This window comes from Bombyx mandarina, chromosome 06 (genome assembly GCF_030267445.1).
Source record: "Bombyx mandarina strain Sakado chromosome 06, ASM3026744v2".
NCBI classification, from domain to species: Eukaryota; Metazoa; Arthropoda; class Insecta; order Lepidoptera; family Bombycidae; genus Bombyx; species Bombyx mandarina.
The window spans coordinates 2,662,850-2,689,330 of record NC_143213.1 but is presented as its reverse complement, the minus strand read 5'-3'; the positions used below and the strand labels follow the sequence as shown (position 1 = coordinate 2,689,330).

The 26,481-nt window shown below is 36.5% G+C and overlaps 3 protein-coding genes across 3 annotated transcripts; 1 reads left to right on the top strand and 2 right to left on the bottom strand.

Moving 5' to 3' along the window:
- Positions 1–2,619: 2,619 nt before the first annotated feature.
- On the bottom strand, positions 2,620–4,312 carry LOC114239952 (uncharacterized). Its single transcript, XM_028170396.2, has one exon. It carries the CDS (start codon positions 3,986–3,988, stop codon positions 2,732–2,734), a length of 1,257 nt encoding a protein of 418 aa, XP_028026197.2. The 5' UTR covers positions 3,989–4,312; the 3' UTR covers positions 2,620–2,731.
- A 2,603-nt stretch (positions 4,313–6,915) lies between these two features.
- Positions 6,916–22,867, top strand: LOC114239987 (receptor protein serine/threonine kinase put). Its single transcript, XM_028170434.2, has 5 exons — positions 6,916–7,336; positions 10,024–10,916; positions 11,268–11,635; positions 12,531–12,681; positions 15,046–22,867. Exons 1-5 carry the CDS (start codon positions 7,291–7,293, stop codon positions 15,196–15,198), a joined length of 1,611 nt encoding a protein of 536 aa, XP_028026235.2. The 5' UTR covers positions 6,916–7,290; the 3' UTR covers positions 15,199–22,867.
- A 76-nt stretch (positions 22,868–22,943) lies between these two features.
- Positions 22,944–26,467, bottom strand: eIF4EHP (eukaryotic translation initiation factor 4E homologous protein). The gene is made up of 4 exons (XM_028170392.2): positions 25,743–26,467; positions 24,986–25,150; positions 24,241–24,363; positions 22,944–23,654 (listed from the first exon to the last, which is right to left on the bottom strand). The coding sequence occupies exons 1-4, from the start codon at positions 25,977–25,979 to the stop codon at positions 23,460–23,462; spliced, it is 720 nt and encodes a 239-aa protein (XP_028026193.1). The 5' UTR covers positions 25,980–26,467; the 3' UTR covers positions 22,944–23,459.
- Between the last annotated feature and the right edge of the window lie 14 nt (positions 26,468–26,481).

The window sequence follows — 26,481 nt, the reverse complement described above, 5'->3', positions numbered from 1 at the left end:
CTCTAACACTAGGAGCAGGCTTAGGGACCCCAAACACCGGTCACCGTCCTCGCCGAACCCGTCGCTTGCGACGAAGGGCTCAACGATTAAATTAACCCAAAGACACAACGCACTGAGTTTCTCGCCGGATATTCTCAGTGGGTCGCGTTTCCGATCCGATGGTAGATTCTGCGAAGCACTGCTCTTGCTAGGGCCAGTGTTAGCAACACTTCCGGTTTGAGCCCCGAGAACTCACCTATACGCTAGGGTAAAGCTGAAATAGCCTCTCAAAGCTATCAACATAAGTAGGAAAAAAAAGTAATAAAAAACCACGTGTGAACGGCGCAGTGCACATTAGCGTCCTTGGCCTTTGCAGTAAGTACACCGTACCTAGTAATAAAAAAACCATGTGTGATCGATGCACTGCACATTAGCGTCCTTGTCCTTCTGTGTATATTTAATAAGCACACAATTTATTTGAGATCGATACAAGTCCAAGAACCTTGAACGGATCGAAATAATTAGCAGCTTAGCGACCGCAAAGGTTAATTTGTTGTATGATGGTGAACAGCAGGCTTTGCGGTGCATTTGCAGTACTGCAACTTTATGTACGCATCACCGAAAAGAATAACTCCTCGAATTTCATGTCATGAAAATCATGTCATTAATATGCTTTTATTTAATACGCTTTTATTAGCTTCAGACGCATGTACCTATGTTTGTAACGGAATCTTTGAACATGATTTTGACCCCCTCAAAACGTCAGATTAACTTGAAATTTTGTATACTTATTAAGAACCGATGACAAATCAATATAAAAAAACCTGAAAAAATTGAAATTCCACTAAAAAATTAAAAATTAATAATAGTTTAAAAAACTAACAAAATACTCTTTTATAGAAAATCCAACTAAAAAATAGAAAATAAATTTTAATAAATTTGAATTAAAAATAGTGTAAGAAAAAATTATTTTATTGCAAAAAAGCGTGGAGTGCTTTTTGGGGTGCCAACTATTATTTATTTTCATGTGTAATTTTGTCGATTCCATGTTGCGAAAATACTTACATAATATTATAGCAATCGGCAAGATCATGACCTGTTAAAATCAATTTGAAAAGGATTTTTAATTTTGTTTTTTTTTTTTTTTTTTTTTTTATTGCTTATATGGATGGACGAGCTTACAGCCCACATGGTGTCAAGTGGTTACTGGAGCCCATAGACATCTACAACGTAAATGCGGCACCCACCTCGAGATATAAGTTCTAAGGTCTCAGTATAGTTACAACGGCTACCCTACCCTTCGAACCGAAACGCTTTACTGCTTCACGGCGGAAATAGGCGGGGTGGTGGTACCTACCCGTGCGGACTCTCAAGAGGTCCTACCACCAGTGAAAATTATATTATAAATATTATTATAAATATTATTATAGAAACAGGTGACTTGCTGTGGAAGAATCCAAGTATTATCATTAGGGCATCAGCGCGTCGTGAATATCGACTAACACAGTTCCCGCACCCCTATAATTCCACATAGGCTGGCAACGGCCGCATATCAAGACCAAGCTTCGCAAACCACACTTCCTTATTAGAAAGTAATGTAATATAGAGAAAAAGAAAGGGAGAAAAGGAGAGAAGTGTAATATACAATTGAGAATTAGGATAAAGGGCCACAGCGACGTTCTTGCGTAGAATGCTGCGTATGAGCTCCCAGTGAAATTAGACCAGGAAAACGGCAAGTTCAACGACTTCTCTGCACTGGACTGTTGCTACGCTGGCTGGCTTTTTTATTACCCTTATAGGCAGACGAGCATACGGCACATCTGATGGTGAATTGCTACCGTCGTGAACTTCAGCAATGCCAGGGGCAAGCCGCTGCATACCTTTTTTGTCCTATCGTACTAGGTTCTGTGAGCTATCTGTGGGCACACACATAGCTATATCGGTCGCAAAGTAAGTTTAAAGGGTGGGCCGGCCGTTGTACTTTGAACTGAGACTTATAACGCATGTTTCAGTGTGAGTGGCGGTATGTACGTTTTTGTTGGCTTTTTTTTATTGCATTGATGGGTGGACGAGCTCACAGCCCACCTGATGTTAAGTGGTTACCGGAGCCCATAGACATTCACAACGTAAATGCCGCCACCCACCTTGAGATATGATTTCTAAGGTCTCAGTATAGTTACAACGACTACCCCACTTTATCGAAGTAGCGCATTGATGCCGACTGTAGATACTTACTGATAGACTCTAAGTCCAGGTCATCGTGGAGGTCGATGTTCCTGACGAACCACGGGGCTCCGACGGTTATCCTGTAAACATTCAGCAATAACCTCTTATTGACTTGTAAAAAATATTTTCTGAAAACTGAAACATAAGCAATTGTAAGTGGTGGTAGGACCTCTTGTGAGTCCGCGCCGGTAGGTACCACCGCCCTGCTTATTTCTGCCGTGAAGCAGTAATGCGTTTTGGTTTGAAGGGTGGAGCAGCTGTTGTAACTATACTTGAGACCTTAGAACTTATATCTCAAGGTGGGTGGCTCATTTACGCTGTAGATGTCTATGGGCTCCAGTAACCACTTAGCATCAGGTGGGCTGTGAGCTCGTCCACTCATCTAAGCAACACAAAAAAAAAAAGATATTTTTATAATAACAAAACAAGTATATTTTTTAACTTCATTTAATTCCAATTTAAGAAAATATTATGAGTATTTCATTCTACTATTCCTCTCTATTCAAATGAGAAATATTATTATCTGTTATTCATTTATTTCATGTAATAGATTTTGTTTTACAGTCAATGAAAAGTATTTAACTGGTGTAAAATTAAATCTATAATTATCACATTCTTCAAAATTGTTTAAAGTCAACATACAAGCTGATGTGTACTGTTTTTTTTTCTTTAATTCATATAATTGTGACATTGAAATTTGTGAATGATTCTCTAATAGTTTAAATAATTTTTTATCATCGAAATATTTAAATGGGCAACCTCCTTCAGCACAATTGTCCATGCTCTGTATTCTATGACAATTGACTGAAACATAATTCTTTCGGGCACCTTCCAAGCCATACATATGCCTAATACCATACACAAATTTTTTCTCATCTTGTTCCCAACTATGACTACATCTGTGATTGCCATCGGGACTCTGAGTATACTCTGCTTTCCAGAATTCTATCGCTTCTTGAACAGGCATTCCAATACTTTTCAAGAATAGAGTATAATAAAACCTCTGAGAATGGGATAGTCTGTGCTTTTGTCTTAAAATTTGATGAAGATTCAACATACACAGTGGGAAATATTTTGATACATTATCAACATCCTTACAAAGTAATATATTACTTTGATTAAGTAATGACGGTATGAATTCTTTGTCCAATCTATTAACTAAATTCTTTATTCGTGGGTCAACACCAACCCGTCTAATATTTGTTTTCAATTTGTAGTTCATATATTCTTCAAATAAAGACACCAAATACTGTTTCCATTTACTACATGGTACTAAAGCTACGCCATTTGATAACTCAACTTGTCTATTAGCTACAAACGACAAGCATTGCTTGAAAGGTATATTAATTTTATGTTCACAACATTTTTTGGCATGTGTAAGTATGTGCTTTGCCATATGCTTGAGAACTAAATGTTGGCATAAGATCTCCAAAGAATTAACAAATGACAGCTCAGTAACAATTTTTTTGATGGTTTTTAGTAATTTCTTAGCAAAACATCTTAACTCGTAAGTCGAAAATAAGTTTGTCCGTAGGCGAAATAACTCTGTTTCTGTTTTTTTTAAAAACATTAAGAATTCTCTGTTGCCATTTAATATAGCGACTATACAAAGCGTAAAGTGTCCCACGTTGTCGTAAAGGCTGTCTTCAATCAGGTACTCATTATAAGCAATATTTTCACCCTTCAATATCAATTTTAAATATTCTAATCGTTGAACCACAATAACTTCTAATAAATGTACTGGTATCTCTCCTTTTACTGGGGTCATATAAAATATAGACATCGTTACAAACTTGCACTTACATTACATAGTTCGAATAATAATCATAATGTGCTTATACATAAATATTAATCCAAACAATATGTAATCACAAGTATTCCATTTCGGTGAAAACTTAGTTAAAATGTTTTCTTTGCTTTACTTTACTAGTATATAAATAAAGCAATAGATGTTAATTTAAAAAAATGTTTTTTTTTATCAAGTTCTTTTATTAGGTATCTGTGCAGTGGGCACTTAATTTAATATCTTTATAATTAAAAATAAGCTCATTAAGTTTATGAAATAAGTCGGTACATTTTTGATTGAATGTTTAATCAAATATCAAGTCAATGAAAGTCAAACGAAAAAGTAAGCACAGACAACATAAAGATTTGAGGTAAAATTGTGGCCATATTCCATAGACCTTTTTCTTTTTTGGTACAATTTTTCCTTATGAGGAAAGGTAAAAGGATCTAAGCCCATACAGCCTTGTCTATGCTTTCATACTTCAGTGCCATATTCCCACTGTGCTATAACTATTTAGGCTATATGATCAAAAACAAACACGACCTCAAGACATATAGCCTGAAAGATAATATGACATTTTGATGTACGGTACGATTTTCTGCAGTTGATACCATAGTTCGAATACAGGAGCATTGCTTTTTTTTTTCCTACCTAAGCTGATAGCCTTGAGAGGCTATATCAGCGTAACCTTAACTAGTAGGTGAGCTCACGGGGCTCAAACCTGACGAAGTTGCTAATACGAACCCTAGCAAGAGCCGTGCTTCGCAGAATCTACCACCGGATCGGAAACGCGACCCACTGAGAAGATCCGGCGAGAAACTCAGTGGGTTGTGTCTGAGGGTTAATTTACTCGTCGAGCCCTTCGTCGCAAGCGACGGGTTCGACGAGAACGGTGACCGGTGTTTGAGGTACCTAAAAGCACCGTTAGTGGATCGGAAGGATCCGAGATGACGTGTTTGGGGCGACGTCGACTGCTTTCCATTCTTTCCGCAGAATCTGGAATGTAGTTACCGGTGGCCACGATGAGAGGGTTCTCGTGTCGTGCCGCTTTATCGAAGGGGAGAGCATTGCACGAAGGAAATCAAGCTCCTGGAATGGCAAGGACTCGACATCAATAAAAGCGGCGAATACATCACACATCTTCGATTTGCTGACGATATAGTAGTCATAGCTGAGTCGCTGGAAGATTTGGGGCAGATGCTCGGTGAACTCAATAGTTTCCCAACGAGTGGACCTTAAAATGAATATTGATAAAACGAAAAACATGTTCAATGTCCATGTTAAACCCGCCCCAGTAACTGTTGGAAACTCTACTCTTGAAGTTATAGACGAATTTATATACCTGGGACAGGCAGTCCGATTAGGTAAGTCCAACTTCGGTAGAGAGGTCAGTAGGCGGATCCAACTCGGCTGGACAGCGTTCGGTAAATTAAAAAATATGTTCTCGTCCAAAATCCCTCAGTGCCTGAAGACAAAGGTGTACAACCAATGTATGCTACCAGTGATGACTTGCGGTTCGGAGACGTGGCGCTTCACAAGGGAACTTTTTAGGAAGCTCAGTGTCGCACAGCGAGCTATGGAGAGGGCTATGCTTGGAATTTCCCTACGAGAGAATTTCTACATCTTGAAAAATTAATATTATAGTCGGATTTTTTATTAGACGAAGTAAACTGACGTTTACTGTGTTGTCAGTTTTTGATGAAATAAAAATAGTGTTGTGACAAAGTGAACGATTGAAAAAACTCCTGAATTAATGAAATTGCCTCGATTGTCTAGTGAATAGTTAGTGTGCCGAACTGCCGATATCGGGCACGGGGTTCGAATTTTAGCCGTGCTTTGTACATACCAACGAGTTTTCGACGAAACATTATGTTCCTATGGTATCTACCTGTACTGAATACCGAGTGTTTTAAACATTAAGAAAAACATTGCGAGGAAGCTTGTAAGACTGTCCTATTTCCAATGCATCATATAGTTGAAACTATAGATGTATAAAATATAACAATTATAGGTACATAGGTAATGAAAATAAAAAAACTGATTGTAGTTACATACTACTAGTAACATATTATTATATTGGATCACTTTAATACAATTTTATTGTAAAATATAAATAATATTCTTTTATAGTTTGAAATTAATGATTAACTCTTCACACTCATTGTTCATTTATGTGATTGAACGAGAACTGAACGCATCACTATTACTTTAAATATAGCAACATTATTTTACAAAGTGACATTAGCTACTGTCAGCTGGCTTCGTCTAATTAAAAATCCGACTATAGGCATAAAAGTAAAAGAATCATTTGGGCGCAGAAAAAATATAAAAAACACCATAGATTACATAAAGTAAATAAAACATCTAAACGCATAGTAGCCTTGGAGTCCCTTCTGGCTGAGCCCGTGCTCGTGTATCTATCCTGGTGAAACTGGAAAGGCCTTCGGGCTAAAAATATTTTTTCATAAAAAAGTAGTCTTGTTTCTCTAAGTTTTTTAGTCTGTGCACGATATCATCTGTGTCCATAGATAATATACACTTGATAAGGACTTTTTGGCGGGAACGCGAGGTGAAGTGTGATTTGTTTTATTTTGTCTATTTAGTGTTTCTTCGGGTTTAAATGTGTAATAATGGTAGTTTATTAACTGTTTAATTTCTGTGAAAGTGCACAAATGTGGGAAAATGAAACAAAGCCGCTGGACGTAACTTCTCGGGATCCTCCAAAAAGTCCACTGAAAAAATCTTCGTAAATGACCACCATTTTACTAAGATTATATTTCATCCCATATCATCTCAATTCATTTCATTTAATTTCATCCCAGTTGATTAGTGTTTCAAATTAATCATCTTCATTTCATTTCACTCCATAATATCACTTTACTTAAAAATATGAATAATATAAATTAAAATAAGACATGACTTAAAGGTTTCAGTTACCAGATCATAAAATCTCCTTAAAAAAATCCACTTGATAATATTCAGTGTCTAAATTGTGTTATCTGTGTCAGTGTCTAATAGATGTGAGAATTGTGATGTTTGTTTTTAAAAAAAATACTATTGAAATCAGTGTAATTAAATGAAGTGATTCAGTTTAATAAATGTTTTTGTTTTTCTTTTAAAACTTTAATAGTGTACTAATTGCAGTGTTAGTTTTAGTTCTGACCGTATTCAGAAGTGGGTTGCTCTTTTGTGTACATACTTATGTCGTGATTTCATAAATAGAATAGGCATTACATGTCGGGGACGCGTACAAAAATAACATTGGTTTGTCGCATCAAGTTCGGGATTTCAACCACGCCATGGTACTGAAAATGAAGTTCCTACACATAATCTTGCTTGTGCTTGGTGAGTATCTAATTAATAAAGGATGTAAGTTTGTTTTTGTATATTTCAAATTTCGAAACATTTGAGAGAAGCAGAATTTACGCCGATTTCGTATCATTTATTCTACAAAAGGAGCTTCATTCAAACATGTTTCTGATACCTAAACAAGTATGCATATTTCACTGATCTTGTGTTCACAACATCTACATCCATCATGTTCTGAAACCACTAAAACTTACCATGAAACGTTTAGTTTTAAGCAACCAACAATATTTGATTTGACAGATTCTAAATGAGTTAATGAGAATGTAAGATTGCTTTCCAATGACGGTTGTCAACAGGTTAATAATACACACCCAAACTCCATACTATAGGTACATGTGCAACTCTCTTCTTTCTCTTCTTCTAGAGATAAACAAGTTCCTCAAATAATTCATAAAACATGACAGTTTAAACAATAAACAGGTTATTTGTTGAAATACCCAGTTATTTTTATAGGTATGTTCAAAGCTAAAACAGTATTTTTGAAAAGAAAAAATGTACAATCTAATAAGTATGTATTTTCATAAAATTAGTTTTTATATATAACTTATATTCATTGTCCTGTATTATGTGTGTGTGTAAATTTTATGACATCTATCAGGAATTTATTCTTCTATTTTACAGTTTGAAGTATTTTCAGATAATTATAATACCTGGATTATAGAGAATAGTATTTCAGGAATTTATTTCTACTGCAAAGTAGTCATGTGTTTTATTTTACAGTTGTTATTAAATACAATTGAGACTTCAATTAATAATGTTATTATACAGTTAACAATTTTTTAAATGATAAATCATTAAGTATGTTAATTTTAAATTCGCTTCTTGCTGTTATTTGTTTTCTTTTTATGACATAAATAACTAATTCTTATTCAATTAGTTTATTTTATTGTTTGATATTTTAATTAATTAATATATTAACTGACTGCAATTAATTTAAATTAATTTGAATAATATTTGCACACCAACCTGGTGGAAACACGATGTTCTATAAAATAACTATCAACAACTTTGTAAACCGTGTTTTAGCTAATAAAGTTTGATTTGATTCAACCACTTGTCAAAAGGTGGGTGGATGTGTTCATGCATGCTATGTGTATGTGGGTGTTGTGATGGATAAGGGCTCCAGTTAGCACTTAAGATAAGATATGCCATGAGCTTGTTCACCCTTACAAGCAAACAAGATTAAATGAAACTATGATAAAAATAATGTTATCAAATTGTTTAGTTTAATACTTACTATTTTTTTCAACACTGGGGAGTCCGTTTACTGATACCCGGTCGAGGGTGGTAACAGACTGGGCTATGTCAGCGCCTCCAGAGAAGAAGAGGGATTATTAAATACGAATTATTCACTACTACCACCTACAATTTCTAAGAAAAAATAAGTGACTTAGATTTTACAGTTCAATCATTTGTACTGATTTAACTAGACATGGAAATGAAAAAAAATCAGTAAAATTTACTTTCCTTATCATCCAAAAGAGGAACCAATTAGTCAGATTCGTAGAGAAAATCTCCTGCTTTCCGTGATTCAAGGTTTACCTTCATTTCGTAATTACATAAAAGAGATATTTATGACCTATTACTTTAGGATATTGTGGTATTAGTATGTTGTCATCAATATGGTGATGAACCTGGAAAGTGGATGGAACCATTAAATGGTTATTAGTAATATGATGTAATTTATAAACCAAACAATTACGAAATTCAAATTTATTATTTCAACCTAAATGCCATCAAAACATACTTGTTGAATATCAAAACACGTTATCTCTACCACTGGTTATAAATAAATCATTATACTTCAACAAACAAACAGTACAACCTAGTCTTTTTTTTATAGCTGTTACTTATTTTGTATTTGTGGTCTTATTTGCTTTTAAAGTAACTTATAGAATTTTAAATAAAAAATTACAAAAAGGTAACCAAATAAAACAGTTTCGAGCTCCTTCTCGCGTTATGCTATCTGTCAGTTAACCATTAATTTGAAACACTACCCAAGAAAGGTTTTTATATTAGATATAGATATTTTATTTACAACAAAAAAATATATATTTCTTTTAGTTTTTTTTTTCGTTTTCATAGACTTATGTCTACTTTAAATTACTTTTGCCATGTAATCTCGCATTTTTAACAGCCATTATATTATTTTCGACATTTCAAATACTCTACAGTTTTCAGTCACAGATGACTCAGTTGTCAAAATTATAATGAATACCAAGTTAAGTAAAGTAACCCAATGAAATCTATGTGATTATGAAAATACAAATGTAATTGCGTATATATTTTAGGGCATAATTTTTAAAACTTGTCAATTTACTAAAGTTAATTCTTTCGTCAAATATAGTTCAAGTTTTATTGCAAAAATCAATTAACCTTGCACTGAATTATGATGCATTTTGAGTTTCATGGTTTGATCTGAATCTTTTTAAGTAATAAATACCATCATGTTCGAGTTTTGTCTAAAACCTGAACATAAAAAGGCCACTGGCGTTTTATTTTACAATATCAAACTAATGGTCGTCACACAATGCTATCATTACTTTATTGTCCAACCAAACTAATAAGCTTTATGTTATTACTCTAGCGACGTCCTAATGTCGTCAACACGTCACAAGGTGGAGTGAGGAATGAAAGCCTTCATGAATGTTCGTGTTTTCTAGGTATGCATGCAATAACACTAGCAGCTCCGCCATCACAAGAAAACCTCCCACCGAGGCCGAAAGAAGGCGGAGTAACCACCAGATACTGCGAATTCTACAATAGCTCCACTCCTAGCTGTAATCCAGCAACGAACTCTTCATGCGTACCTGAAACAATTATAGAGGAATGCCATCCATTCGAAGCGGAAAAAAGTGTACACTGCTTTGTATTGTGGCAGTTTGATAACGAAATGTACACCGCATATCCTAAAGTTAAAGGATGTTTCGTCGATACAGTCTCGTGTAAAGACAGAGCATCTAACTGCACCCTCCACAATACGCTACTGCCACTTCTACACTGCTGTTGCGAAGGAGACATGTGCAACAAAAATCTTACGTTCCCCAATCCGAAATCATTTATGACACAAACAGATAATCCCAAAGAACACAGTACTGTCGCCTCCCCAATTCCCGCTGCAATGCCGGACGTCATTGCGTACACGCTGACACCGTTGTTCCTGCTATTCGCTGTGTTAGTCGGATGCTACCTGTTATACAGGAAACGTAAAGGCAGCTCTTTTGCTGAACTAGCCAGCGGCGAGAATTCTCTGTCCAGGCCTCCGTCGGCGGGCGGCGGTATGGAAAATGAATCCGGCGTGTTAGTCACTCAGGTGGCGCTCTGTGAAGTGAGAGCCCGCGGGAGATTTGGAGCGGTTTGGCGAGCGAGACTAGGACAAAAGGACGTGGCGGTTAAAGTGTTTCCCCTACAGGACAAGCAGTCGTGGTTAGCCGAGCAAGAGGTGTTCCGACTGCCCAGGATGGATCATCCCGACATTTTGCAGTACATCGGCGTTGATAAAACTGGCGATAATCTACAGGCAGAATATTGGCTCATCACAGCTTATCATGAGAAGGTAAATATTTTCGTATTAATTACTAATGACGATCGATGGTGGGCTGTTTTTACGTATAAACTGATAACCTTACATTCGTAAATAGATCTTGTGTATTATTTCACAGAGAAATACAGAACTGATAAGATAATGCCAAGCATTGTGAAATGTATTTTTTTTTTAAATATTCTAATTTTGATAATCCGTCATTATCATACGTTTCCTGTAGATGAACCAACGCATTTTTTACTTTACTTGCTAATAATACTGTAATGCATTGATAGTTTTGTTTTATTTTGTATTTACTATAGTAGGGCAGAGCGTGTACAAATTACAAAATTTGGCCAAATCATACTCCTGTTGTATTTTCAGGGCTCACTGTGCGACTACCTGAAAGCTAACACGCTAACTTGGGCTAAAGCGTGGCGTATAGCAGCTTGCGTAGCTCGGGGCCTGTCCCACCTACACGAAGAAGGCGGTGGCAAACCCGCAATAGCGCACAGGGACTTTAAATCCAAGAACGTACTGTTGAAAGCGGATTTGAGCGCGTGCATCGCTGATTTCGGCCTAGCTCTGATATTCGTGCCGGCAAGAGGCTGTGGGGATGCTCACGGCCAGGTCGGAACAAGACGGTACATGGCTCCGGAGGTCCTGGACGGGGCTATCAACTTCACTAAAGACGCCTTCTTGAGGATTGACATGTACGCGTGCGCGCTAGTGCTATGGGAAATAGCTTCGAGGTATATAGCCTGTGATATTTTGTGAAACATGTATTTGATTCGAAAATGCATTTGTAACCGCTTCGGTTGATGATTTAAACTCATGAAATGGCTAATTGAAAATTAAAAAACCATTAAAATACTGTTTCCTAAATTTTTTTTGTGCAATAGTTTTTTAATACTAGTTTAATAATAGTTTTTACTGGTGGTAGGACCTTTTGGGACTCCGTACGGGTAGGTACCACCAGCCTGCCTATTTCTGCCGTGAAGCAGTAATGCGTTTCGGTTTCAAGGGTGGGGCAGCTGTTGTACTGTAAAAACTGAGACCTTAGAACTTATATCTCAAGGTAGATGGCGGCATTTACGTTGTAGATGTCTATGGGCTGCGGTAACCCCTTTTTTTTATTGCTTAGATGGGTGGACGAGCTCACAGCCCACCTGGTTTTAAGTGGTTACTGGAGCCCATAGACATATACAACGTAAATGCGCCACACACCTTGAGATATAAGTTCTAAGGTCTCAAGTATAGTTAAACGGCTGCCCCACTCTTCAAACCGAAACGCATTACTGCTTCACGGCAGAAATAGACAGGGTGGTGGTACCTACCCGCGCGGACAGCCCCCACTTAACAGCAAATAGGTCATGAGCTTATCTACCCATCTAAGCAATAAAACAAATAATGGAGGGAGGGGTCTTTATTCTAACAAAAGATATGTATGTATATATAAAGTGTAACAAAGCGGTTGCAAGTTTAATTAGTGTTCATTAACGTAGGGTCTTATTAATCCACTTTCAAACTTTTAATTTCTATTTACTAATCAAAACCAAGAAGAGATTAGCAATATCAGACGGTCTACCGGTGAGATTTTTATTAAGATTTCAAAAATGTGTATTAAAAAGTGGTATCTCGGAACAGATGCAGTGACGTAGGCGCAGACGATACGTCCCAGTACCGTTTGCCGTTGGAAGAAGAAGTCGGATCTCATCCGAGCCTCGAGGAGATGCAGGAAGCGGTCGTTCAAAGGAAACTCCGTCCGCACATACCGCAGCACTGGAGAGACCACCCGGTAATTTAAACTAATTATTAAAGCTTAAGCCGTTGTAACTATACTGAGACCTTAGAACTTATATCTCAAGGTGGGTGGCGCATTTGCGTTGTAGATGTCTATGGGCTCCAGTAACCATTTAACACCGGCTGGGCTGTGAGATCGTCCACCCATGAAAGCAATAAAAAAGAAATCGATGAAGTTTTTCGATTTATTAGAACAGACCCGAGTATTAGGTATTTTACGAGCTTAGGCTGCACCTAATCCCATTATGTCAATTTTTATAATCCACCTGTTTCACCTAATCTTCGTATTCTTAAAACATAAAATCGAATGTTCAGCATCCGCTCCCACCTGTTCCTGCGCTATCTCACTCACTTACACGTTGCAACGTATCTCACAATCCCTAAATGCCTAACCTTAATAATTCAAATAATGATCCAATGATCACACTAAATAAATCCTAACAGAACTTGAGATTGGTAATAGGCAGATTGAGATTGCTTGCTAAGTAAAGTATTGGTTGTGAATGAGACTAGGAAGATTATGTGGATTAGGTATTTAGATTAGGTATTTCTTAAGATTAGGAACAGGTGGACCTAGTATCTGATTTACCTAGTACGACCAATCTCTACCCGGTGGTAGAGATTGGTCGTACTAGGTAAATCAATACAATCAATACAATAACTAGTGGTCTCCCGGTGGAGACCACTAGTTATTGTAACGGGACTTTTTGGCGGGAACGCGAAGAATGAAGTTGTGCGATTTGTTTTATTTTGTCTATTTAGTGTTTCATCAGGTTTAAATGTGTAATAACGGTAGTGTATTAACTGTTTAATATCTGTGAAAGTGCACAAATGTGGAAAATTATGAAACAAAGCCGCTGGACGTAACTTCTCGGGATCCTCCTAAAAACTAACTGAAAAAAATCTCAGTAAATGACCACAATTTTACTGAGGTTATATTTCATCCCATATCATCTCATTTAATTTAATTTCATTCCAGTTGATTAATGTCTCAAATTAATCATCTTCATTTCACTCCATATTATCATCTATACTAGTCTATACTTCTATACTATCACTAGTGGTGGGACCCCTTGGGAGTCCGCAGGGGTAGGTACCACCACCCCGCCTATTTCCGCCGTGAAGCAGTAATGCGTTTCGGTTCGAAGGGTGGGATAGCCGTTGTAACTATATTGAGACCTTAGAACTTATATCTCAAGGTGGGCGGCGCATTTACGTTGTAGATGTCTATGGGCTCCAGTAACTACTTAGCACCAGGTGGGCTGTGAACTCGTCCACCCATCTAAGCAATAAAAAATATATATATATATATACTAATATATAAATCTACATTGTTTTTTACGGATGTTCCGTTATAACTACTGAACCATGCATCCGATTGACTTGAAACTTGGTATCTATGAAAAAAATACATGTACTTAATGGATAGGCTAATATTTATATGAGTGTGGCATATTAACGCCCCCTACACCAGTTGCGGGGGCGTTAATGATGAGAATGTTTGTGGGGGTGAGAAATAATAATGTTAATTAATGGACGTTACTTCTCGGGATCCTCCAAAAAGCTAACTGAAAAAAATCTCAGTAAATGACCACAATTTTACTGAGGTTATATTTCATCCCATATCATCTCATTTAATTTATTTCATTCCAGTTGATTAATGTCTCAAATTAATCATCTTCATTTCACTCCATATTATCATCTAGTCTATACTTCTATACTATCACTAGTGGTAGGACCCCTTGGGAGTCCGCCGGGTAGGTACCACCACCCCGCCTATTTCCGCCGTGAAGCAGTAATGCGTTTCGGTTCGAAGGGTGGGGTAGCCGTTGTAACTATACTGAGACCTTAGAACTTATATCTCAAGGTGGGCGGCGCATTTACGTTGTAGATGTCTATGGGCTCCAGTAACCACTTAACACCAGGTTGGCTGTGAACTCGTCCACCCATCTAAGCAATAAAAAATAAAAAAATATATAAATCTACAGTGGTTTTTACGGATGTTCCGTTATAACTACTGAACCATGCATCCGATTGACTTGAAACTTGGTATCTATGAAAAAAATACATGTACTTAATGGATAGGCTAATATTTATATGAGTGTGGCATATTAACGCCCCCGCAACTGGTGTAGGGGACACCAGTTGCGGGGGCGTTAATGATGAGAATGTTTGTGGGGGTGAGAAATAATAATGTTAATTTTAAATGCCCAGCGAAGCGGACAGGTACAGCTAGTTTTTCATAAAAATAAGAATATAAATAAAAATAATACATGACTTAAAGGTCTTAGTTACCAGGTCATAAAATCCCTTAAAAAAATGTTTAAAAAAAGTTTTTGTAATGAAACGATACGCGCAGGGCATGTCAGTGCTGTGCGACACCATGGAGGAGTGCTGGGACCACGACGCGGAGGCGCGGCTGTCTGCGTCGTGCGTGCTGGAGCGCGTGGCCGCCCAGCGCGCCCCGTGCTCGGACAGCGCGCCGCTGCTCCTCCACCCCCCGCCCTGCTGACCCCGCGCCCGCCGCACCCCCGCGCCCCCCTCCTGACGTCACGTGTGAGTAAGTGCGCTAACATGGATACACGCACAGACTATCTGTCCTATTCAATAAGAAAACAATACATTGTCGAATTTTTATCAATATCAATGAGAAACTCTTTTAACATAAAGCATTTAGTTGTGTAGACCGAAATAAGAGCAGCCAATAAAAAAATTCTATGCATAACACCTATAATGCGATAGTCACTTGAATAGTACTAAACGCCTAACAGTCTACTGATATCAGGCAGTAGTAACATTCGAACATATAGCTGGGAAAGTGAACCAGAAATAAGTGCAGAATTTTTATTCCATAAACATTAGGAACCAAAGATCGAATCGATTATCACAGTAAAGACGATTCGCAATTTCTCAAATCCTCAAATATCCCGAAATATGAATAAAAACTTTACACCCGTATCTTTAGTCGTTTACACGAGCTTAACTCGACTCGACTCAACCTCCAACGCGCGTTTTGGTATGATTAGTCGTAAAAATAAACTCCACTCAAACGTCCTTGGAAAAATTTCCTAACCGGAGTGAAGTGACCGAACTGTCAAGTCAAGGTACGTCGCGACGTACCTCGAACGTTCCTCAAGGCTGGTTTTCTATCAATGTCCAAATAGTATGTGGACCGCAAATGGAAATATATGATATTGTTGTGCAATGGCCTGGATCTGTGCATGATTCCCGCATATTTTGATAATTTAAGTTTGATAATATTTATTAATAAAGTAAATAGTTCGAGGTTAGACATTTGAAACTCTTTATTTTATTTACCTACATAAGAGACATATTTTGCTTACTACCTGATAAATAAAGTCAATGCGATTATAAGTTTTATTTATATAATAATAAACTGGTGGTTGTGGAAAAGCACTTCAACAACACGATGCAACCAAAATCACACAAAAGCGGCGAATAAAAATACAAAGCCGGATCCGAAATCTAAAATAATAATAGGTTAGAAAATAAATAATACACTTTCAGATTTACCGCACACAGACATATTTACGAATAACTCAGCAACTAAAACATCAAACAAGTTCATCTAGTGTCAAACAGACAGCGGCAGCTTGACTTTGACATTAAACAATGACCATAGACTACAGAACTCTATGGGTTTGATGCTAGCTTGATCAAAAATATTACCTCACTCGAGGACAGTTAGGAATATTGTAATGGTCGACTAAAAATACCAAACTCGAGTAAGTTTGGAGGGAATTCTCGAGCATCATCGGATGAGTTAAGAGTGGAGGACTATTTTACGAAACGTGTAAAGATACGGGCATTAGTATTTAATGAGAAGTATTGTTGTGGTAACTTTTTTCGATGCGCTATAATATATTTTCTTATTCCTGTCGTTATTTTGTAATTCGAAATCTTTAGGCATAATTTTTGTATGAAATGGTTAAAGTATTCAGCTTCCAAATATATTTTATACATTTTAGTGATAAAGTTATACATATTCAATTTTTGTACTATATATTTTTATATAAATCATTTATTTTGAATGTTTTTTTTTAATCCCATTCTAGGGTTGCTATTATTTGATGTCTTTTTTTTTAAATTAGTAGTAAATTTACAAAATAATTACTTTGTAGTTTTAGTTCTCTGACACTCAATTTATATTTGTTTTTTACAAATAATATTGAAAATTGATAACGTAATCATTATTTCCTAATAGTATGTATGTTTTAAGCTTTACACGGTTTTTTTTTCTGTATTTCCTGTTTTTTTTTATTGGGTCTCATTAATGTATCCAACACTTTTTAATCTTTGTAAAACTTTGAATTTGATTAAGTAAGGTTAATTCAAAGTAGTTATCTACTTTAAATTAACTTTACGCAACCAGCAGTTACTTTAAATTTCTAATTGATATTTGAAACTGCTTGTAAGATATGTAATATATAGAGGGGTGAAAGTCTATTTGGTTTAAGCGACATTTCGATTAATACTCAACATTTAACTTTGTAATTAAAGGTCCGTTGATTGAATTTCAATTAAGCTTACCCCATTAAAATAGCTGAAGAAGTTTTTTGTAATGATTTTTTTTTACAAATTTTAAACTTAAAATGGCTCTCCTGTATAGTTACAAAAAGGTTGCTTATACAATTAGTCATAGTTAAATAATCTTTCACCCCTCAATATGTATGCTTTAACCGATTTTGAATAACAACTTGAATGTCGGGCCTTACACTGTTTTTAGTTTCTTGATTATATGTAAAGAAGTATGGTACTAAATTCTGTGTTACACAATGACAAATATATATGAACCCCATAAACATATTTTGAAAAGAAATTATTTAGAGTGACTCTAAAAATACGTTTAATGACTTGAACTTATTAGTTTAAAATGCTTGTTCAGAGTTATTAGGCAATTAAAAAAATATTATTTTGTTATTTGAATAATAATAACAGCACAGCTCGAATACTGGGGTGGTGTAAATGGCTATTCTGTAAAGTTGCAAAAATGTCGTAAACCAAAAAGCCATTCATCCCTTAATATGATGCTGTTGCATTTAATTCTTTGCGAATGTAATAAATAAAAAAAAGTTTTTCTATGATTGAGGAGATTCCATAATGCATCTTCAAATCGCTTGGCATTTAAAAGTTGAGCCAGCGAACTGATCTTTTAAACTCGAATAACATTGAGTTTGTAAAAATAATAATGGCAACTTAAAATTTATCAACCCATTTAACTTTCTTTAGTTTCTAGGACGAAAAAACGATTTGATGAATGTATGTAATGACTAGTAAAAATCTTCAAGTGACATACATCTCCCTAATAAATAATTTCTTTAAAAAAAATCATGTTATGGAGATGTATATTACATTATTTGTAATAAATAATATATCAGTGTCTGTACCTAGTTTAAGTGGCGTACAGAAACGTGCCATAAACAATTTAATTTCAGCTTTAAGTTTTTTTTTTTTATCAAAACAAGTCCGATCCACAAACTAAATTGTCTATTATTATTTTTTATTTGGACTTTGTTTTATTATGATTCGGGCTCGACCACGCTTAATATAATCTATAGTTGTAATTAATTTAATCTGTTATGTAGGCTGCGTTTCGTTCTCGCTTGATGCAATCAATGAAAGACAGAGACATGGTTATATCGCTATCACGTACCTGGTGGTGATTGGATTTGGAGTTTTTATGCATAATAGAAGAATAAAACATTAAACATCTAATGGCGGTTACATTTTTGAATGCATCTGTTATCATGGTGACGGACATGCATGATTTTTTCAATATGAATAATAAAAAAAAACTTTGAACAACTTTTCTTGAATCAAATGTGTTTTGTTTGCTGATGTCATTACAATAATGAAAAGACTAATTATAAAAGTTTTTTTGTTGTGGAACCATGTTCTCAGTCAAACGTGCTTTATATTGTATTGCGGTTTGAATGAAAACACAAAAACGACAAGTAGATTATAGTAAATGAAATCGTTTCGTCTCCATTTACTGCCGTTTTTTTTTTTTTTATTGCCCTTGTAGGCAGACAAGCACACGGCCCACCTGATGGTGAGTCGTTACCGTCGCCCATGGACTTCAGCAATGCCAGGGACAGAGCCAAGCCACTGCCTAGCGCTTTATACTCTCCTCAGATTTCTCCTCCTTAGATACTTTAATTTCGGAACATCCCTCTAACATTGTGGTACAATTATGTTTAAGTTAGAATTTTAAAAACCCTCATATGATTGAAAATTCTAAATGTACCTAATAAACCTATATATTTAGTTTATATATAAATTCTGTATCTCTATTATATGTGGGTAACATTGAAAACGTCAAATTAACAATTGATATTTAAAAAAATATCTATTTGACCAATACGCCTATACTTGTGATGAGCATTCAAAAATGAGTCGTCTGTCTTTAAAGATAGTATTCAATTTTAAATGGAAGCACTCAAAAGCCAAGCGCTGTGTTGAGTCACAGCTTATTTTGACAGATTTGATTTATTACTTTAAAAGAAAAACAGGTGTTTCTAGTTCAGACTAAACTGAATGTTAAAGACGACGTGTTTTTTTTTTAAATGTTTTATACGTGGTCGCGCCCTACCGCGGAGTATATCACGGAGAATGAAAAGAAATGTGATTTATGTGTAGCGTTAATAATAAAGTATATCAGCGTGGGGAATTGTAACGTATTTGTTTTAATGGTCGCTTCGCTGAAGTTAGTTTTAGGGGATTTGATTAAAGCGGTAAAAAGCGGTATCTTGCGCGTGTCTCTCAATACGAGCCTCGAAGATTCAGAACTGAGGGGCGAGCACGAATGACTATCAGAAAAGTATTCGTATCGCTGTCGAGAAAAACGTATAGGATTTAAACAGCGCCCCGTCTACCGTCCGTAAAAAGAATTAATTTCACCAGTTTTTGTATTAGAGATAGTTTTTTATCCTGCTGATCCTATTCTTTATCCAATGTAAATTTCGTCCGATGTAATATTCTTTTCCTTTACTACTCCGTTTCCTTACCTTTGTCTGTGGCAATAGGCACAGAGAGATGCCATAAAAAAAAAAAATTCACCAGCACGAATGAATTTAATTACTTTGGTTTCAAAATCGAATCGCCTCATTCTCGAAACTCGAAACTTATAATCGAGAGCACAAAAAATGTTTTGACATAGGGTACGTAAACCTCCAAGGCTGGCTATCGAGTACTACCATCTTTATATAATTCTACTGTACGTATGTATGGCACTGATCTCCTCGTAAAGGGCTGGACCGATTTGAATAAATTTTTTGTATGCGTTTGAGTAACGCCTTGGTTGGTTTAGATTCACAAATCAGCCCGTCAGATGGCGCTGCAGTCGATATCTAGATTATTTATCTATACTGCAAATAAACAGCTGGATCCCTCTCATCGTGGCCGCCGGTAACTACATTCCCGATCCTGTGAACCGAATTGTAAACAGTCGACGTCGCCCAAAACACGTCATTTTGGATCCTCCCGATCCACTAACGGTGCTTTTAGGTACACCAAGCACCGGTCATTGTTCTCGTCGAACCCGTCGCTTGTGACGAAGGGCTCGGCGAGTAAATGAACCCACAGACACAGCCCACTGAGTTTGTCGCCGGATCTTCTCAGTGGGTCGCGTTTCCGATTCGGAGGTAGATTCTGCGAAGCACTGCTCTTGGTAGGGTTCGTGTTAGCAACAACGTCAGGTTTGAGCCCCGTGAGCTCACCTACTCGCCCGGTTACGCTGATATGATCTCTCAAGACTCATCAGCTTAGGCAGGGAAAAAAAAGGTTGGATCGACCTGAATAAATTTTTGTGTATTACATGTAGGCCAAGTCTGTCGGGTCAGCTGGTCTAATATAATGATCCGTTTTGGTATCGATACATCTACATTACGAATTCGATAGACTTTCGTGCTTGACGTACTGGATAAACTTTATGATCTTAATACCAACTTTCAGTTCAAGTATTAGTATAGGTACTTTGTTACTTCACGAGTGTTACTATCTCGTTCTCACGTGTTTCCAATAGTGATAGTGGATTCCAATAGTTTCCAATAGCACATGGTAGCGCTGAATGTGTTTTTTTTTCTTCTTATCATAGCTGATAGCCTTGGATGACTATGCCAGCGTAACCTAACACTGAATGTCTAATGTTTATTTATCAGCCTATCTGCGCCCCCCTTTCTCTGGAGGCAATAACTATTTTCGTTAGATTCTTATACAGATACTCTGACTTATTATCTTTATCTTATTGTTTGTCTAGTAGATTTGGATTTTTTGGATTGTGTTCCTCAAGATCGATTGTATGTTTAATTTCTATCTATCAAATAGCAATTGTTTCCAATTTAATAGTTGAGACACTACGAACAACGGATTTTAATGATAAAGGTTAAGCATTCGAACGTATAGGTGTAGCTTAAAGGATAATGCCCTTAATGAACTCGCACCGACCTCTTTATGTTGACATTCTTATTCAGCAGACGATACCAATTTATTCTAAAGAAATGCGTGTGTATGAAGAACTTCGTATCATACTGTGGTATACTGGTGGTAGGACGTCTTGTGAGTCCGCACGGGTAGGTACCATCACCCTGCCTATTTCTGCCGTGAAGCAGTAATACGTTTCGGTTTGAAAGGCGGGGCAGCCGTTGTACTGTTAAAAGTGACTTTAGAACTCATGTCTCAAGGTGGGTGGTGGCATTTACGCTGTAGATGTCTATGGGCTCCGGTTACCACTTAACACCAGGTGGGTTATGAGCTCGTACAACCCTACAAGCGATTAAAAAAAAACTTAATAATTAAATTATCGATACTGAGTATGGCCACTGCTTTAACTAAAGTAAAGAATGTATGAAGGACATTATGGGCTTTATATATTTATGTGCTTTTCAGAAATTACCAATATATACCAAGCCATAAAATAAATAAATAAATGGCGTTCCGGTTTTAAGTTTGTTTTTTAAATGCTTATATGGTTGGACGAGCTCACAGCCTACCTGATGTTAAGTGGTTACTGGAGCCCATAGATATCTACAACGTAAATGCGCCACCCACCTTGAGATGTAAGTTCTAAGGTCTCAGTATAGTTACAACGGCTGCCCCCCCACCCTTCGAACCGAAACGCATTACTGCTTCACGGCAGAAATAGGCAGGGCGGTGATACCGACCCACGCGGACGACTCACAAGAGGTTCTACCACCAGTAAAAAGTGTGACAAGGTGCTTACAAAATGGAATTGCGACTTAAACCTCATGCCCCAAGGTGGCTATTCAGAGCTGGGTTGGTCAGTAAACTCTGTGCCTTCTAATTGGAACCACCGCCACTTTTCTCGTATATTCATTCTGTAAAGCATAATCCAAAGACTAAAATCGAAAGTTCTAAATTTTCTGAGAACATCATTAAGTTATACCTAACGAAAATGGAAAATTATGATCTCTTGTTTTGTGAATATTATGTATCGTGTGAATTGACCACAATAAATCACTTTCATTGAACATATAACTACCCACAAAAAATGTCTTAATTTTTTTCATTTACTCGTTATTGTTATGAATACTTTTTGAAAATACAATGCAAGTCATTTTTAACTACATTATATGAAAATGAAAAAACAAGATATGATAAATGTATGGTATGATTTTTTATTTTTTTATCTCTAACTTCAGTGAAGGGAACTGATGCCTCCAGCATATCACCGTACGCATAGACTAAGCAATGTTGCCAAATGTAAATATTAGTTTGTAATTTATCGGGTTGTGAACACACTGCAATATATACGTAAAATAAATTATAAGTAGATGTAAGAAGTTATTAAGTACTAGTGTTAATTTCATTACATTTGCAAATAGCATCGATTCGGAAATTTGTTAATTTTTCATTGCCAGTAAAGATTTTTATTTACAAACTTTTGTCGGGTGTGTTCGCAACTCAATGGTTAATTTAAAAACGTATTAGTTATTTGAGTAAATGTTAGTTGAAATTTTTAGACTTGTAGCGCAGAATTTCTTTTATTAGAATAATACGACGTATCACGTTATGTGAGTTGTGTTCTCCGGGTAATGTAATAGGTATGTGTTATATAGATGTAACTATCATTTATTTTTTAATCAATAAACATGGATGTCTGTTGAAATTTAACAAATTAAAATATATTTTATAGATAAAAAGTTGATTTTTATTTACGTTTACATATTTTTAGGAACACGAACGACACGGAAGAGGAAGTGAGGAAGAAAACAAAAATTCAATGTATACAAAAGTTCTGATTCTTTATTTATCATTGCTTTTGTTTGTTTGTTTGCACATTTGAGGGAAATTTAAAAATTAACTGTACAAATCTGTTACAGGTGTACGGGGCGCAATACTCACGAGAGCCTTGCAACAAACGTCTGCACTCAATATTTCACTATATTATTATGTACAACGGCTCCCGACGACACCGACGCGAGTCTCGCGGTCAGGATTACTGCATATTAATCTTTAAATTCGTAATCTCACTCAATTTCACAGTCGAACATGTTAAAATAGGCGAGTTCGCACACGGCATCGGAGCGACGGGCGTCCCCTCGCGCGGCACGTGTCGCCGAATACTGGCGGTCAAATTTTATGAAGGAGCAAATCATTAGAATAAAATCGTCACAAATTCAAAATAGAGGCAAACAGAATATCAGGTCAGAGACGAGAGCGCGCGGGCGTCGGTCGCGCGGTCACCGGAGGCACTAGAGTACCGAACACACGAGTGGCGAGGGGGGCGGAGCGCTACGAGCGGGGCGGGGGCTCGCTGTGCTCGTGGTCCGGGGCCCGCGAGGCCGTGGCGCGCAGGCAGTCTCCGTGCGCCTTGTACTCGATGGGCACGGACGCGGGCAGCTGCAGGATGCGGCGCAGGGCGTCCCGCACGCGATGCGCCGCCGCCGTGTCCGACGCCGTCCGATGCCACACCGCCAGGTGGTCGTCCTAAAACAAGTGTTAAGTGGTTACTGGAGCCCATAGACATCTACAACGTAAATGCGCCACCCACCTAAAGATATAATTTCTAAGGTCTCAAGTATGGTTACAAGAGCTGCCAGACCCTTCAAACCGAAACGCATTACTGCTTCACGGCAGAAATAGGCAGGGTGGTACCTACCCGTGCGGACTCAAGAGGTCCTTACCACCAGTAAAACTTAACTTATATCTTATATATATAGAACAGTATAAATTTATCACTGAGCAAAACAAAATCAACTCTGATCAAATCTTGTTTTTTCTTATATTAGTACAATGATGTGAAATACTTCAGACAATGAAAGACTTAACTGCGTTTTCTGTAATATAAATATGAAAACAACATTTAAAGCCCATAATATCTTATTTTAAACAATATTATTATAATATATTTTTAAATACTAACAAGCTTTTCTTTGCAATATAAAATGATGTAAGTCTGAATCATTCAAAATATCCAATTAGATTTCCATATATTCTTTTTCCACCCAACAAGATTGTGAAATAATAAATAACCCTTACAATATTGTTCAAGCTGATTGTTTTAAAAGCTTACCTGAAATCGTACTGAGAGTACCACACCGCACAGCTCTGGTCCAACCATAAATTGTTCGCCCAGCATTGCCATACATAAGTCTTCCCATGCACGACCCGTCTGTGTTTTACGTAATCTGACCACCTTAAACATATGAAAACCATTTTTAGAAAATATGTACTCTCACACTTTGCCTCAGTAGATTTTTTTTTAACTTATTTAGTTAAGTAGTAATGGAGGGGATATAATTTTATTGATTATTAATATTATTATCTTTGGAACTATTTTGAAAAAATTTATATAGTCTCTGAACAACGACATCCTGATTAAGTTTGAGTTCTTAAATTTTTAAGGGCACAGCTCATCTTCACTAATTGTAACCCTTTCACTACTAGCTCTCCCTGCCTCACCAAATTAGACAAGAACCTATTAGTGTCGCTCAATAATCTTTTTCCCATAATACAGAGGTGCGTAAGGCTCGGCCCTACAAGGTGGGTGATCATCCATAGACAGAAGTTACATTATAAAATGGCTACCTTTAACTTAGTAAGCTTGACCTCTTTTCAATGAAAGTAATTACAGTAACTACCCAATGGACTCTCTGTAGCTTATCCAAGATTATAAATATTAATGAAATTTAGAAAAATCCTGTACTTCGAACTGAAATTTAATATATACTTATTTTTAGTCTAATTGTGTATGTGAAATAAAGCTTAGCAAGTTTAATTATCATGTGTGTCATTAAACTTAATAGTTGATTACATACCCACTTCCCTCCATTAACATTGGCCGGATCTTCCCACATTGGCTTAATACCCAACTTAAAAAGATGAAGGTCAGAGAGTGGAGGTAACTCTGAAGGTCTAGCCAGATGTGTATATAGACCCCACCATTGTTCCACACTGCCCACCCGACCCACCAAACGTAACGCCTGTAATAATTTAAAAAAATACCCTACATAACTAGATACCTTTTATCGCTCAAGTTGACTTAATTTCAATATAGATTTTAGAAAAAAAAATTTGAATACTTGGGCCTCATTATACAGATAGCACTAACATACTTTACTCTTGAAAAAAGTCTGTGTCAGTCATAAGTTTAAAAAGACACAATCTTGAAGACTATTTGAAAACCCCTTTCTCAAGCACTGTATGTCTTCAATAGTGCTTGTATCACACACTTAACATTATTCTAGTTTAATTACTAAAGAATATATGTTTACATTCAATTGTAGCTGTAAATGAAAGATGAAAATTAAGTATTCTTATTAAATCTTTCCAAATTAAAGTGGTTTTCAAATAAGAACAGATTTTAGTAAACATTGTTTAAAAAATATTTATACAAAACAATAAAACTCAATTTTCAAAAGTAAACTTCTACTTTCTGAAAATTATCAAGATAAAGTTACGCATATAGACTAGTGTATTGAGTGAAATTGGTCGTGAAACGCATCATGGTAGTGATAATTTACGAAGGACGAAAAAATACTACAATATGCTGCTGATAAAGCAAAGTAAACAGACCTGGCCGTAACCAGTGGGTGTTGTGGTAAGATCTCGGGCGGGCCGCCTTGAAAACCACATCCAGTAGCTATATTCCAGCTTGTGTTCGTGCGGCGGCACGTAAGGAACCAACGGATCGTCGGGATTCCTATCATCATCTTCGTTGTTGCCGTGGTTCTGCGCTATTCCCTGGGCCTCACCAGACCGTCGCTCGGGCACGTTCAAATTGTAGAATTTGCACATTTTCCTTTCAGTCATGTTATTCCAACAATATTAACATGTTTCAAGAACGGCCTAACCTAGGACACGTTGTTCTCTGGACAATCGGACTATTTAGTAAATAATAGTCTATATTTACTATGACACTTAATAATCAAATATACAGTTTCCTTAACTTTAATTTATTTTTACTAGCTTTAATTTATAATTATTCAGCCTATTCCCTCTTTTTCTGTGTCTAACCTTTTTCTTTCCGTCATCAAAATTCAAATCTGTCATTTGACAGCATGGGAGAATATCACAAAGTTTAGAGATCATTTGATGAAATTTGATATTTATTACACAAGGCCGTGTTTTGCTGTAGTTAGAAAGAAACAAGGATCTTTCTGTAGCGGCTTCTAAAACCGGCAAGGTTATAATAGTCAGTACTTTATTGCTAGACTTGAAAAATTTAAATGCTTTAAAATGTTTAAAATAAATCCTCCAGTTGAAATTTAATTAATTAAAATACAATTCATCACCAGATAGGCCATTTATGCTA